Source organism: Bactrocera latifrons, unplaced genomic scaffold, assembly GCF_001853355.1.
Source record: "Bactrocera latifrons isolate USDA-ARS-PBARC rearing strain unplaced genomic scaffold, ASM185335v1 scaffold_185, whole genome shotgun sequence".
Lineage (NCBI taxonomy): Eukaryota > Metazoa > Arthropoda > Insecta > Diptera > Tephritidae > Bactrocera > Bactrocera latifrons.
The window spans coordinates 313820-331245 of NW_017535352.1; the positions used below are offsets into that span (position 1 = coordinate 313820).

At 34.1% G+C, this 17426-nt stretch overlaps 1 protein-coding gene across 11 annotated transcripts in view; it reads left to right on the forward strand.

Moving 5' to 3' along the window:
- LOC108967369 (Down syndrome cell adhesion molecule-like protein Dscam2) overlaps positions 1–17426 on the forward strand; it is a 155407-nt gene that overhangs the window by 13901 nt on the left and 124080 nt on the right. For all 11 annotated transcript variants that reach the window (XM_018930723.1, XM_018930734.1, XM_018930724.1 and 8 more), the window contains exon 2: positions 2407–2687. In XM_018930723.1, the coding sequence (XP_018786268.1) occupies positions 2621–2687 (67 nt within the window). In that variant the 5' untranslated portion in view covers positions 2407–2620. The remainder of the gene's footprint in view (positions 1–2406; positions 2688–17426) is intronic.

A 17426-nucleotide genomic window follows, 5' to 3' on the forward strand; every position in this document is an offset into this window, starting at 1 on the left:
TATTTTCTCTTTATTTTGCTCCATGTTTGCGACGCTATAACTCACGAATGACTTAAAAGAAACGACAATCAATCAAATACTTGTTAGCGCGGGAAATGAGCTTTCCAAAAAGTTATAGCATGACCCAATGCGACGAATAAAACTAGAAGTACGCGCTCTCAGCGCCAACTAGCGAAAATACCGCAAGACTTTTTTGACGACCTAATATTTGAGTGTTTCTGCTATTAGTTTCGTAAAAGTCCAATGTAAATGAAAAAGTAAGGTGACATCTGATTTCATGCACTGTCATCAGCTTAAAAAAAAAACTTTTATAAAACTGTTTTTTTTATTTCGCATGACCTCCTTTTTATTCAATTACGTCTTTAACACGAATTTCCATCTAAGCAACAATTTTTTGGGTAGTTTCCCGGGGGATCTCATGCCATTCCTCGACCAACTCAATTTTAGTTCGTGCAGATTACTAATCTGCCTTTACCGTATCGCTGAGTCCAAAATTGTCCACAAATTTGCAATGACGTTTAAGTCTTTGATGCGCGGTTAAGGAAGAGAAAGTCACATATAAACTGCACAAAATAAGCTGTGGACTTTTGTTTCTCAGAAATACTTTTTCGACGGCTTTACTATAAGAAGCTAATTTTGTTGGATACTATGTTAACTATAACGTATTTCATTTTACAAATATATAGCAACAATTTCGGGTTTAATTCTTTTTTGGTATCATGGATGATTTTTTCTCTATAATGCTCAAACTTCCGATGTTTTTTGGAAAATGGAAAACTTTTTTAAAAAATTAAAAACTTCGATTCTGCTTGTGGATTATTTTTATTTGGTCTTTTAAATTTGTTTACATCAAGTCGAGAATATAATATCATGTAAATGGCCGCCGCCACAGTTGATTGTCATTTGAGTCTTTTTTATGGCATTTTCCATCACTTTGGCAAGAACTTCCGGCGATAGGTCACCACATTCTTGATAGATATTGTCTTTAAGAGCTACAAGAGTCTGAGGCTTGTTGACGTAAACCCGCGACTTCAAAAAGCCCCACAAAAAGAAGTTTGGAGCGGTCAAATCAGGCGATCTTGTTGGCCAGTGCAAATCGCCAAAACGGGAGATTAGGCGCCCGGGAAATGCATCCTTCAGTATATCGGTTGTGGCACGCAGTGTAGCGTACCATTGTTTATTTACGTATATTTCGTATATGTTTACTACACAAATGTCAAAATAGAACTGACATTAGAGGTCAATTGCAAAATTTATAGTATCTTCTGACTTTTGCGCCACCCTGTGTATGTGTACTTTATAGAGTCTCTTCTGGGTGTTACAAATTCGTGGCGAACCTTACTTACCCTGTTCAGGATATAAATTGGGATGTTATAGTTGTCTAGAACACAACAAAATAAAGACATACCGAGCTTCTGTGAACCCCTATGCATATATTCTATTATTTTAGACGATTTCAGCTCATCATTTAAAAACTGTAATCAAAGCGAACAAATCGAGATGTCTTCTGCAGAAAGGAATCTCTTTCTGATCAAGTACTGTAATAATATTGATAATACTGAGGTACAACAAAGTACAGAAATATCTATGATACTCAAAACTACTTTCATAACCTCCTTTCCTTTCATGTTCATTTTCTTTATATGTATGTATATTGAACATACACTTCTCTAAGTTTTCTCATTTCATCCGCACTTAGAACGACAATCAAACCTCTTCAACTAATTGCAATCGTTTATCGTCGCACCGAAAATGCATCGGTTCTAGAAACCATTGTTCAAAACATTCAAGAGACACTTGGCAAAAGGTGGGAGTGTGCGTGCTCCATAATTGAATTCACTAGTGGGAGGTGAAGTGACGAGCATGTACCAGATATGCCGTAATGGGGTTATTTGTGGTGTTTAATGACATTATTTCCAATTCATTAGCAAATGAGCGTCAGCTCGATGTATTGTGGTGGTAAATGTGATGTGTATGTATGAATATGGAATGAAGGGAGCACGAACTTTGCGGCTAAGAGAGGTGACAATTGATGCATGTCAAATGAGTAACGGGTTTATGTAGGAATGTAAATAACTGTAAATTAATTAAACTGTTTAACAAATATTTTTATAMAAATAAATAAATAATTAATATTTCAAATAAGTGTCTAATAATCTTAATCGCTCTTTTTCTTTACAGATACGCAAAAATCGACAAAGGAAGTTCTAGTCTGAAATAGTGAAAAGTGCAGTGATTTATAGTGAAATTTTAGTGAAGTAACAAAGTGTTTTCCACACGAAATATTTGTTTCAGAGAAAAGTGTTTTAAGTTTCTAAAATTTTCGTGTAACCCAAATATTCCATTGTGCTGGTGCAATTTATTCACACATGTAATATTAATTTAAATTCTTCCCGCTTTACCCAGCTATAAAAGCAACATAAATGTGCCAGTGTTGAAAATCGAAGAAAAAATACCGACAAACAAGTGTTAAATTAGTGTTCACATACTAAAGTCTGTTCGCAATATTGAAATATATTGTGGATTAACATTTGGATAGAAAATATTACAACAACAACAACTAAGCGTACAAACAACGACGCCAACGTACAGCTACAAAAGCATCAGCGAAAACCGTAAAATGTTGCCGCCACCGCGTTTAAACGCCATGAAATGGTTAACCCTGCTCGCAGCCATCGCTGCCTTCTGTGAGTATATGTTTTGTTTGTATGTAGAGAATGTTATATTTAAACATGTGCTACTGATGTATCAGCCTATTTATGAGGCCCGTTTCCTGTCTGCAGATTGAAGAGAATATCGAAATTGTGCATAGTTCAATTTTTCCGTATTCCTTCTGTATATTTCAGCAATTTTCTACGAATTTCCAATGGTGTAGCTGGCATCAAAAGCTTTTAGATGAATTCTTCACTTCGTCATTCCTGCTTTTGCAAGTAATTTTGAATTTGCAGGCATAATATATACATGCCTTAAGTGTTTAGGGAAGGTATTTGTGTTTCGAAAAGTTTTAGTGGTTCAGAATTTGTATGGTACTTCTCAAAGCTTGTATACTTTATATGTTCCTCAAGCTCATGTATAATTCAAATTGTTTTATTTTTCCCTGCTGATCGAAAGAAATAAGAGCAACACTATTCATTATTAGCAGTGTAACTGACGCGCTTTTTGGTTATCGCATTCTTTAATAAAATCATTCATTCGATTTTCCGAAGAGACGCACACAGAATGGACGCCTTAACCTAAAATTCTACTTCGCAACTTTTTGAAGGCGGGCCAATACCGATTTTCGCGTAGTACATTGTAATAGTAATAATATTTTTCTGAACAGAGTATACTAAGTTTGCCACGATGTTTGTAACATCAAGAAGGAAACATATATCATGACAAAATGTACCTGGAAATTGAAAATAAACGTAATTCCCACCAGATGTAATACACTTAAGGCAAAGACTTTTCTAATTCTCGAAACACTTTTCATATGCACTTTTTGGGATGATCTTCAGATCCTTCAGAGAGTTTTGTTTTATTTCTTCGATCGGCTGAAAACGGATTCCATGGAGTTGCAATTTTAGTTTGGGAACAAGAAAAAGTAACTTGGAGACAAATCTGCTGAATACAGTGGTTTTTCGATGGTATTCATTGCGTTTTTGTCTTTAAATTCCGTCACAATCGTGGCTCGATGCGATGGTACATTATCATCGTCTAAAATTCCACAATTCCGCCCGATTTCGACGGATGTTCTCATGCAAACGTCTCAATACGACTAAATAGAACTCCTTTTTTTTGATTGGCTTTGGCGTGGGTTTTTTTGTTTCAACTATTTTTCCCCCCTTACATTCTCTTTGAATGTGGGATCTAATTTCGAAGAGACTTGTTTACGCCATTCTTTTCTGAACAAAATTCTGCTTTATCGGGACGAGTAGATCAAGATCGCGTTCCATACCAAAAAATTCGAGCGGTCTCGCGAGAGATGTCGAGCACTCTTGTCATCTCTTTAACAACTGCCTGACGATTCTTAAGCACCATATCCTTAATTTTTTTTTAAATATTTTCATCAATTTAAGAGGTCGAAGTGCGTCCAGAACTATGCATGTTCCATCTGAAAATTTCAACACATCCCGTTTTCACCAATAAGCTGCTGATTTTGGGAAACCGCCGATATCGGACAACTATAATAGATAGTTGCCATACAAATGTCCGATCAAACTCAAGTCCTTTCATGGAAAATTCTTTTATTTGTGAAATTTGGAGATTACTGTCCAAAATACCTCTAAAGTTTCCTAATATATCATAACATCACTTACAGCTGTATCCAAACTTAGAGGGTATTATTTCGATGCAACCGAAGTGAACGTTTCCTTTTTCTTTAATAAAAAAAATAAGATATATTAAAAGATGTTTTAATAACAAATAAATGTCTTGCTGCCCTAATTTTATACCGAAATTCATTGAGAATTTGTAAAAATTTATGTATATAAGCAAAATGCATTTGCACAAGGTGCAATCGCGGCGCAAAGTCACCGTTACCCATTTCTACCAAAACCACAATCACCGGTTACGATGTCTTTCTCTCTAGTTATCAAAATAAGCCGGTCGCCTTATAAAAACCCATGTTCACAACACACCTACAGATTCATCCACATACTTATGCACATATATCATTTTATATAAGCATGTTGCAACATCCGAAATGCATATACCGTCAGCTACTCATAAAACCGTTTGAATGACGGATGAATTGGTGGATTTGTCGCTGTCGTTTTGTTTTACAAGCGATTATCTTGACAACCTCTGCTACACATTTTTGGGCTGCATGCTCGGTCTGCTCCCTACCCACGTGCCCCATCTGCCGTTTTGCATAACACCCCCTCGCACTGGTACTTTCGTTGCTTAGCTCTTTAGTGTGCTATTTGTTTGATAGCCTCAATTGTGTTAGAAATCTTTCATCGTGCACTCAGTAAATGCATGAGGGCTTTTCCTTTTTGCGCTCTGAACGCCATATAATTTGTAAGCCATACATACATACATTCATCTAAGGCACTAGTCTACTCGGTGCACTCATGTGGCGTAGATAGTACGAAAGCATGTATGGTAAATATTTGAAAATATGTAGGTGCATATGTAAATATGTACATATGTATGTATATTATAGACATATATGGTTAGTTCCACCAAATGTCGTTTTAATCTGTGGAAACTTGAGAAAATACTTGAAGTTGGCAAGTGTTGCACAGCTTCGCTTAATTCAAGAAAATATTTATCAAGAGCCAGCAAACGAGTGCATGGGCGAGACATTAATACGTACATATGTATGTATGTATTTGTTTTATAAATAGAGCATGTGATATGGCTGTGGAAATAAATGATGCTGGAGTTTTTAAATATTTACAACAAATAAGACGGTCTATTTTCAAAGATTTATATTTTTAGTTGTAGTGGGACGTTACAAAGTACAATGTATGAACTCGAATTTTACAAAGCTATGAGCGAGCAGCTGTTGCTTTTAATACAGTTTTATTTTTATTTTAAAGGTTTTTTTAAATTTATAGTGAATTCGGTAATTTTAGATTCGGTGAAAATGTATACTATTCTTACATACTTCTATTTTTGTTTTATCTCCTCGATCGACTTCCATGGAACTGCAATTTCAGTTTCGGAAACAAGACGAAGCCAAATCTAATGAATACTGTGGTTGATCGATGATATTAATTGCGTTTTTGGCTTTAAATTCGGTCACAATCACACTCTTATTAAAGCAAATTTAAGCTTTATCGGGACGAGTCGAGCAAGAACGCGTTTCATATCCAAAATATCCACCAAAATCATTCGATCAGATTCGCGAGAGACATCTCTCTTGACATCTCTTTAACACTTGTCTGACGATTTTCAAGCACGAATAACATTGTCTCTTTTAATATTTTTTTCAGTTGAAGAGGTCGAGGGCGTCCAGAACGAGGCATGTCTTCAAGATCTCTCGACCGTCTTTGAAAGCTGTGTACTACTCCTAGACTTGTGATTTTGATAAAACTTAATCACTGCAGTGTGTTCCAATGTGACAATGATTCCTCACACGAAATTTGGTTAGAAATACAAAATTTTAGTCAAATTCTTTGTTTCATATTTTTATTTGGAATTCCATTTACCAGTGCCTTTTTGTCGCAACAAGTAGACTCTGCATTGAATTTCGTCGTCTGGATGATAAAATCTCCTTTTATACTTAACATTTCCTAAGTCCGTTCAATTCCCTAGTCAATTTAATATCAGACTCGGTTTTGTATGAACATTTTGGTAAGCAAAATGCTAAAAAATTAGGAAGAGTAGAAACGTTGAAAGTATTTGGTCATAAAACAAGTCAAGAAGTCTTGAGCTTCGTGTTTACTAGATCATTACTCACTGTTGATTATTTACTTAACTCATATTAATTTTGTAAATATACTTACGTTCATCACTGATTCGAGCACCATAAACAGTTTTTACTAAGAACTTTTAAAAATTCCAGCGACAAAATATTATTCTCAGAAACTTTTTTTATTTTTATTGAAAAAGTTCCAAATTTCAAATCACTATGTTTAATCACTTAATTGAGATAATCAAACTTTGTCGCAGAAATTTTTAAAGTTTGAAAGTCAACTATCTGAATATGTGATCGTTATTTTTGAGAAACGAAAATTATTTGGTGATATTTTAGTTTGAATGAAAAAACTAAAATTTATATCTTGAATGTATGGGAACCTAAAAAAAAAAAAAAATAGCGACCCCTTAGAGTTAAGCTACAGCGCCTGGCGTGAGGGAGGATTTTTTGTTTGTCAATCACTAACATTTGATTGGGTAAGAGTTGAAAAAAAAATTTAAAAAATTTTTTTAAGCTCCCTAATATGTATTATTCACATAGCCATATGTACATATATATATATTTAAGTAGAAAAAGTACAACAATGAAATTTATTGTTCTGCCAAAGTTAACCAAACTAAAATAGGGACGCAGAAGCAAGGAGATAAGCAAGGCATAGTTTATGCTCATATCATTAAAAAAAAAAATTAAGCACTGTGTACCTAGAGCTTTTCTACCATTCCCACGGTTGTATTTGAGCAGCGTTCGTTTTAAGTATTATATTTAAACATAAAAGAGGGTTTTAAAGTGACTTGTTTGGCAAAGAACGGCGGTAAGTCATAAAGTAGCGAAAGTGCGCGTATATAACTGCTCGTACTTTGGTGATAATGACATTCTTGAGTTATTACTCAACTATGCCTATACACATAGGTAATAAATTGCAGGAGTTCATTTTTAGCTTTTAGCACCCTTCTTAGCAAATTTAATGCGTAATTCTACGAAATTTTAGCTACATTTTTAGCTTCCTTTTATTTGACGATTTATGTGGATAATTAACAATTTTTATTTAAGTCGTTGCTAAAAGGTTCTGATGTTTTATAAGACTAATTAAATATTATATAATTATACATTAGTATATAAAACTGTGTAGGAACATTCGGAATTAATGCTAATATAAAGGAAAAAATAGTTTATGAAATCTAATTTAGTAAGAGCGCCTAATATTTTTTTACCTCCGGGAAGCTTGCGACAAATACATTATAGTTAAATCATACTAAAGAACCAGAGATGCGAAACTACTACTCAGGCCATGCAGCTGTTCGCAAACTCATTCTCAGAAATCCCCTTAGAAAACAAAAAATTATGTTCAGGTAAATATATATATCAACCAGATCAATGTGAGGGCTTATTAAAGGTGATTTCCTCATAAAAGCCTACCGTGGCTCAACTTGTCATCTTCTGAAAATGTTCTTTAAGCCAATTTAACCTCAAAATATGACAGATGACAGTAGAAGTTTGAAATAGGTAAACCCTAGCAAAAACTTCCAAAGACACAAAAGCGTTCAATGTGGAATGTTTTGGTCAGGAATCTTTAGTTAAGACAATACATCTCTTCACTCTTGCGTGGTTAAACTGTCGCAGAAGTTTGCAAGCAGGATGTTTTCAGATAATTGATACTCTCTTCGATTGAGAGCATTGGATCTACCAGCAAGTTTCTGGTCTAGGACATAAGACAAAAACCAACGAGCAAAGGTTTAAAAGCAATATTACTGGTTACATGACTGAATCGTTTGAGGGCTTGCTTGAAAGGAAAAACGTTACTTTCAAATATAATTTTGTAGAACACTCATTTAATATATGCCTTAATTAATAAAATTAACTTTATTAAAAAATGTGTTATCGTTTACTTCTTATAACGTATATAATTTTTGATATTTATGATAATGTCGTTGTCAATATAAGATATAGCACTAAAGAATTCTATGTTTAGATATTTTGTGATGTGGGTGAAAAAAACTTCTTTACTATTTTATATATGAATGATTATGTGATTATTAAAAACAATCTGAAAAAGTCTACAGGTGCTCATTCCTCCATGAGTATTGCATACAAATTATGCTGACAAGTTATGTCCAAATAAAGACTAAACATAGTTTATTATTTTGGTCAAACCTTTTAACATATTTGCCAGTGATATAAATCTTGCTTACAAAGCCACAGACTTCCGCTATTAAAAGCTTTTTGGGACTTGTTTGAAATTGACAACCATTTTAGCGTTTTTAAATGTAATTGAGTGACCTTGCACGAACCTTGCAAAAACGAGAAGAGTTCGATAACCAACAAAAGTAGTTTGCAACTGGGTGGTAACACTAACTCTACTTAAATATTTGTTTTTGCTATAATATAATTTTATTAAAATGCATAAAATACCAAAGTATGTTATGTTATATTTTAATTTACGCTTTTTAGAATTAGCATTTTTCAAATATAACCTAGTCTGTAATAAATTTTTGTGCGTGGTGTGGGTTGCATTACGTGGTCGTAGGTAGATTTTTAGAATTGTGCATATCGCGGTTAAATAGCCTACATTCAACTGTTAAAAGTTATGTAAAGCTGTAAGCTGTTGAAATTTATTAAAATTTTATTATTTTCTTTCAGATGTATTTTGTCCACGAATTCTTAATTTTTCCACGCTTATTTTCCAACTCATGTTTGGAATTTTAATTTATGTTTTGCTTTTTCATATGGACAGCAGCACGCCTAAAGTGACTAGCTGCAACTTCAGAATTATTTATTTTTAATTGGCTGACAGTTAAAAAATATTTGAAAGCTTGTTAAAAGCCACACGCGCACGATGGGGAAACTATATGAATAATCTACGATAAAAAAAAGTAAACGAATAAAAAAATCGTTCAATAACTTTTTTAATTCAATCAATTTTAATTGAATTTGAACTTTACGAATATTAAGGTGGACTAGGTCCATGAGGAATAGTCATTCTTTGGAATGCCTGCGCTTGAGGGGGTTTTTAATAAACTCTTTGACCGTGGGGACCCCGAATGCTTACAGCGTAGTCTTGCCAATGAGGGACAAGTGCACAAGAGATGATCCATTGTTTCCCTGGTATCTTGCTCCAAACCTCATGGTCATGGTCATGGTCATGTTCCTGTAGTCTCTTCTATCGAGTGCCAATAGAAGTTTTGTGTACTTCCGCCTTACCGTTTTGCACATGACGTTTACAGTTTTCCTGTAAACTATTGTTAAATGTGTTTGTAGGTCTACTAAGATGTAAGATTGTACAATTTTTACACTCTAAAACGGCATATAAAAAGTTTTTTTTATAAAAGTTTTATAAACTGAATTATAAAAACTGAACACGCTAATGCACATTTAATGTTTGAAAGCAAAAAATTAATAACACCATGTTCAAAATTCTGGAAATGAATTCTGTTACTGATACCGTTGCGCCGCCATTAATAGTTACAGCAGTCATTGCTTTTCGCAACTACCATCGCTAATACGCACAGAACGATATCGCATACAAACATATTTTGGTTTGCACTCGACAGCACTCGTATCAAGTTGTTTTGTACTGGGTCATCATTCAATTGAGATTGATTAAAAGCGCTTTTTCGCGGCAAATTTGTTGTAATGTTATATATACATATAAATGCGCTCTATAACATTTTTCTTTTTATTACTTCATCTTTATTTGATATATGCGAGTTTTTATTTACATTCATTTACGCTAGCATTTTTTGCTTGGTTTTCAGTTGATTTATGTATCCAGGCTATTTATTTTTCGCTACTGTTTGCGCACTTGTCATTTCTGTTATTCAGCTCAACATTGTTGGCGGCTGCTATGATAGTTCAAGAGGATGATGATCTTTTGTGCGATCATTGCCAATTAGAATGAGTTCTCTACTCTTTTTTCTTAAATTAAGATATATTTTCTAGTGTGTTTCACACTTATTAGCTGATTATGCTTCGTGCATGATATGTATTTCTTTTTGTCTGATTTTGTTTTGCTGAAATCGCCGTTAGATTGAATTCAGGGTTTTGTTTAGCAGTTATCGACTTTTAGCTATCGATAAAATTGTTTTCATATATTACGCGAACCATTTTCTAAATGACAATCGATTATTCTTACATGGTTTTGATGATGATAATCTGATGATTAAGCGGCCTTAGATTATAATAAAAATGTTTGCTTTGGCAGCTTTATAGATGTTTGTATACCAGCATAGCAAAGAAAAAAAATATTTCAACGAATGGGTTTTCGCGCGAAATTTAAATTAACAAGACTTACTATGTTTTTGCTCACAGTATTAGTATTTTTTATATCTATTATTGTCTATTATAAACACTGCATTAACATATATTTTGCGCTCTATGGAATTTGGATTATTTGCATTAACGGGTACAAAATGTACATTCCAACATATGCTTTGGGAGCGCATGGTCAGTTTCCACCAAGAGCGTGTGAAAACGAAATAAGTTCATTCAACAGCAGACAAATTAACTGCTTGTTACGACTACAAGTACCAAAAAAAAGAGGATGTGTTCCTTTCATAACAAAATAAACAAAGAAAATGCCCTGCAGATGTGTTGGAGTCACGAAATGATGAATTTCAATGTCAGTGCAACAACTTAACAGACACTCTTAGTTGCAACAGTTCGGGAGGGTGCAAAACAATTTTTGAAGATTGGTGCAAAAAAAAAAAAATTACTTAATGGAGAGGGCAATATAGTTGAGCAATCGATAAATGCTCAAACCGATTGTTTCAAAAGAATCATAATCGATTGAAATTGAATTTTGTAACGGTTTTTACTATTTTTAGTAGTTTAGCTTTCAGACTGCTTCGCCTAAAGTTAGCATTGAATTTATTTTAATTTATGCATACATTTGAATTAATAAAATTATATGACCGATTAATCGATATTTTAGATTTTTTAATATTGAAATTAGAGACTTGTAAGAAAGAAAGCTCCTAGATTAATACACATTTTAATAGTGGTGACTTTTTTAACTGCTTAATAAATACATAGTTTGGTTTCCGTTTTATTGTTAAAAAACAATCGATTACTTTATTAGTTTTCGACTAATAAAAAACTACTTATTTTAAAAAACATTCGATTTTTTTATTCGCTTTCGAGTTATGATATGATATAATGCAAAAGCTGGAGATTTCCCTAAAATTTTGTAATTAAAATTGTTGCATACTTTTATTTATTATTAGTGAGCTTCTCGTGGACAAAAAAATAATCGATTAATCTATATTTTGAGAGATTATTTTTTGAAGTTGAAATAAATGAGAAATCGATTTATTTTGTTTTTGGGTAAAAAAAATTTTATGTACATAAAATAGTTCCTTAAATAAAGGGTTGGTAAATGTTGTGGAAATTTCCTTAAATTTGCTAAGCATTTAGAGTATTATAATAATAATATTATATAATAGTCTCCAATATTTTTTAATTCGAATATTATTTATTCTTTTATACATTTGTACATATATGATTTTAATATTTTTTGGATATTTTGCACATAATTAACATCAGCACAACCATCACACATTTGCTCAGGAGACTTGCTTTATTGCTATGCTCACTGCACCGCTGTCGCTAGCATTTTATACTTCTTTTTGATATTGTTTTTGCTTACATTATTTTCATTTAATCGCATTTAACACAAATCCCCGACACCAAAAGCACGATCTGGCTTTTGAGCGCAACAACAGCTGTTGCATGAATTCGTCATCAATTCATGTCTGCCTCCGCTGCTGACGCTGAAGCTTTCAACTCAACCAGCTGTATGTCATCGCATCCGTTTCAAGTAGACGCCATTCAAGCATGCTGCATATTTCTTCGTAGTCAGCAACGAAAAACTATTAATAAATTGCTATATACACACATATTTACAAACACTAATAGAGCGCCGATGCAGTTCTGGCTGAGCGCTATACTTTTCCACTCTATTCTTTTTTTAACTGTAGTAATATCCTTTCTGCAGCAGGAGTTTATATTGTTAAAGTCTCCTCCAGCTGATTTTCCACTGAGTGTGTGTGGATGCCTGCGTGATTCTTGCTGACATTCTCAACTTTTCACACCCTATCTTTGAACCGTGACATCTCCGATTTTTTACCTTCTGTATGCTTTTTTTCCTTCCACTCTACTTAAATGCAAATCTTTGTTTTTGATAGAGCTGCCAGCATACTTTATAGTTTCAACAAACATTTGGGGTTGTGTGGTTTTCGTTTTAAACACTCTGGTCAGCGCACTACGCCACCAAAAATACACAAACCTTCGATAAATTGATGTCTGACGTGTGTAATTACATATGCATGTATACATGGCGTGCCTTAGTTATCTCCTTCAATTTGGTAATTTTCTGCTGTTACTTGGTTTCCTCATTCACTATTGGAACACATCAATCACTTGAATTTGTTGCTACAGACCAAGTTGCCGCCGCCGTCGGGTGAAAATGCATCGAAACGGAAATTATATTTGATCGCTAGCCATGGGAGGGATAAGTGCTCTCAATTGCCACAGAAATGCTGTACTAACTTATAAACATTGAAATTTATAGAAAATTGTGTGAGGTTAGTTACCTTTGCGTAATTATTTTCTCTGTGTAACAGATAGCTTTAATATGTTATTTAGAATATTTGTAATTAGCGCTACACGCAATCGAAATTTTATTGTTAGTTTCTACTCCATAAAAATAATGTTCTTCCGCTTTATGCACGTATTTATTATTCTATTTTGTGTAATGTGTAGTGTTTGATAAATTAAAAAATTACCAACACTGACTTCCACTCCTCATTTTTACGTTCCTCATTTCTGTTCTCAAAAAAAAAAAAAAAAAAAAAACAAGAACAAATAACCCTCGTCGGTCCAAAACCCCGACATATCATAATTCTCGGACCACTATAACATACAGCTGCCATACAAACTGCTCGATCGGAATTAAGTTCTTGTATGGAAAGCATTTACATTTGACAATGTATCTCCACCAAAGTTGGCATAGCTAATTTTCTAGGGCAACAATGTAATCTCCAAAGAAATTGTTCAAATCTGTTAACTATAGCATATAGTTGCCATACAAACTGAACGATCGGAATCAAGTTCTTGTATGGAAAGCATTTACATTTGACAATGTATCTTCTTCTTGGTATAGATTATTTCCTAAGGCAACAATGTAATCTCCGAAGAAATTGTTCAGATCGGCTCACTATAACATATAGCTGCCATACAAACCGAACGATCGGAATTGTATGGGCTTATATGGAAAACTTTCGCATTTGACGTGGTATCTTCACAAAATTTACATTATGTAACTCGTAACTCTCATTTTTATCAATTCTTGTTTAGTCTCGAATATCGAGAGTATCGATGAATTTCGAACATTGGTGCCATATATAGCGTAAATATCGTGTAAAATCATAATATTTTTTATTATTTTTATTACAAAAAACATAAATATAGCGCTCCATATATATCCGTAAATTGGAATTAAAAACACGAATCTTAAGACATTTCCTGTGAAAATTGGTGTACGTTTTCGGAATAACCGCTCTACTGAACATTTACCTTATTGTTTAGGAATGACTTTGTATTTCGATGAAGAAGTCAAAGTTGGCTTAGGCTGTGGTCAACTAGAAAAAAGAACTTAATTGATGACGTATTAGTAAACTGGAAATGTATTTTCATCTCACCGATTGTACATAACTAATAAAAAACAATAAAAAAGTTGATATAATAAAGCAGTTTCCCATACAAGAATTTGATTTTGATCGCTCAGTTTGTGTGGCAGCTATATGCTTTCGTTGTCCGATATCGGCGGTTCCAACAAATTGTCAGCTTAAGTTTATTGTCGGTATAAGAATCGAAGGGATTATACTTAAGGTTTAATTTTAAATATGTTCATACAAATAATTCTCATTGGAAAAAATAACGAATTTAAGGCTGCTTTCTCTATATTTGGTTACCATTTTATACATTGTTTTTACTATCCTATCTTCTAAGTTGGGTCAAACTGGACATTGTGTGTTAAGATTTACTAAAATCGGCTTAGTCGTTTCGGAGTCCATTGCGGACAAACAACGTGACACGTACTTTTTAAATTGTGTAAAAATTATAGAAACTGAATGTAATATTAGCCAAAACAGTGAGTGCTTACGTTCGACAGTTTTAGAATAGCGAAGAAAGTTTAAAATTTCCAAATAAAAATTATTTAAATTTATCGAGTCCGCAGCAATATTTTTTGGTGGGTAAAAACAATATTCAGGGATGTGCAACTGACCACTAACGTATTTTCATAATAACCCCATCATTTTCCATAATCAACTTGTCAACTTTACACAATTAACCATTTTTAATTTTGAACATTTTTTAACCTTTATTTACATATTCTAGTCACATGCATTCAAAACGCCTATCAAATTTAAAAAATCTTAAAAGTTTTGTTAATGAAAATTTACGCGTCTTCTTGCAGTTGTAGGCGCACCAGTATGCATGACATATTTTTTGAAAAAATTTATTTACATGCCACATGTGGTTATCGCAATTACAAAAAATTTTGATCTTAATTTGTACGTAGAAAAGCGAAAAGAAGAATGCGGGAAAAACATAATTTTTCTCTGTTCATACATTTCGTTGTCAGTGCTACATTTGCTGCGCATGTGTACACCTTTTGTAGCATAAAAGTCTTTCTCGTGGCCAAGCATGAGTCACGTTTACAATAAATTAAAATTCCTGCAAGTACCTGCCGGTAGACAAGCAGTTAATGAACACAAACAAGTCATCGGCTTCAAAACAACAACAACAAAATTAGAAGGCGCGACATAAACTTGTCACCGGCAAGTTTTGTTTATGCCCGCTTTCGCCATTACTTAGAATACAAGAGAAAAATATAAAGCAAATCATATCTGCACGTCATAATCTATGCCGTGGCTTCCATGTGATACGCAATAAGCCTCTTAAGTGATAACAATAACAAAATATAAACCATTAGCGCTTTGATCGTACACAAATGACATTAGCATGCCTTGTGCCGTTCACCGTTCATGCAATATTACCACTGAAAACGAAAACAATCGCGTTCACACGCAGAAATGTTATAACTGAATTTTCAAAATATGTAAAACAGCTGTCAGAGCGTTAATTAAAAATGCCAAGCATGCGGTGCGCTCTTTATAGTAATAAACTTCTTTAATTCTATTTTCTAGTTAGCTGTTTCCCGAGATCAGCTCACAACTGTCACTACACCCATCTACGCTAATTGGTTGACAATATATGTATTGTATATACTGACACCCAAAAACGTGTCTCCCAGCCTGTGATGACATTGCTTCAAATGTCTCTCTCTCTCACAGCTTCACCTACTTTCAGCGCTTGACATCTTGTATGGCCATCAGCGGAAAAATGTGCACAACCCATCCAGATACAGAAACGATAAATGATTCAGATACATACGAGATGTGTTCAAAAAGTATAGCGAATTTTGAATTTTCGCGGGTTACGTATATTCGAATTTCGAACTTTTTGTGGCGTTATGTTGGTACTCATGTCTCTCACTTATGCCGACAAGCTCGGCCATTTTTAATGTTCATTTAATTGTTGACAGCTGCTTTGCTTGCACGTGCTTTGGATCGTCTTCGTTTTTTACCTATTCAAAAAATGGATCAAAGAACCTGTATCAAATTTTGTGTGAAAAACGAAATTAAGTGCGCGGATGCATTCTGAATGTTGACTGTGGCATACGGAGAAGCTATCTTGGACCGAAGCAACGTTTATCGGTGGTACAAAATGTTCTCAGAAGGCCGAGAGAATGTGACAAAAATTGGCTTTTGCACCACGATAACGTCCCTGCTCACACATCCTTGCTTGTGCGCAACTTTTTGGCCAAAAACAACACACTAATGATGCCGCAGCCACCGTATTCCCCAGAGCTGGCCCCCTGTGACTTTTCTTGTTCCCTAAACTGAAGAGGACCATTAAAGGACGACGTTACGCTTCTCTTGACGAGATAAAGACAGCATCGAAGGAGGAGCTGAAGAAGATAAAAAACATGATTTTTTGAAGTGCTTCGAAGATTGGAAAAACCGTTGGCACAAGTGTATAATATCTCATGGGGATTACTTTGAAGGGAACAAAAGAGATATTCATGAATAAATAAATAATTTTTGAAAAAATACAAAATTCGCGATACTTTTTGAACACACCTCGTATGTGTGTACAAACTATACATGTATGTACTTGCACGTGCTGTCATTGTCAGCAGCGGTGAGATTGTGGGTGGGTTCATACTCGCTTGAATTCTTGCCTTTTTTCGGTTCTCCGAAGTACTGCAAGCTTCGTACACGATTTTGTATGTTACTGACACTTTGTAAAATAAAGCAATGAAATTAATTTTTTGTACACCTAGAGGTGAGGTGTACATATATGAAATGTCACAATCTTCACCACGAAATGTGGCTTTCTTCAATATTTTGACTACACATTTTATTCATGTTAGTTTTTTTAAACGAAATGCGGGACTGTTCCTGTCAACGGTGTGGTGTCATGTTGACATGTATGCATGTTTCTGTACTCTAATTTGTCAGGTGTATTACGTTGAGGTGTTATGATTGGACATTGTGTTTTGTCTGTTTTAGTTTGACATGTAACGGTGGTTTTTGTCATAGTTGTATATGTATTTAAATTGCTTTAAATTTTTTTTTTGTGGTTCGAATTTTACTCTGAAAAATAAAGAAAGGCAGAAAGAATTTACATAACTTGAAGACATAATAAATACCCTTCACATGAGTATTTCTTATAGTATAAAATAATATAAACAGATCTTTATATGTATGTATTTTGATCGTCAGTATGTAAGAAAGTGCTATGTAATAGTGATTCGATCTGAGGCATCTTCTKCTTCTTGATTGGCGTAGACACCGCTTACGCGATTATAGCCGAGTTAACAACAGCGCGCCAGTCGTTTCTTCTTTTCGCTACGTGTGCCAATTAGATATTCCAAGTGAAGCCAGGTCTTTCTCCACTTGGTCCTTCCAATGGAGTGGAGGTCTTCCCCTTCCTCTACTTCCCCCGGCGGGTACTT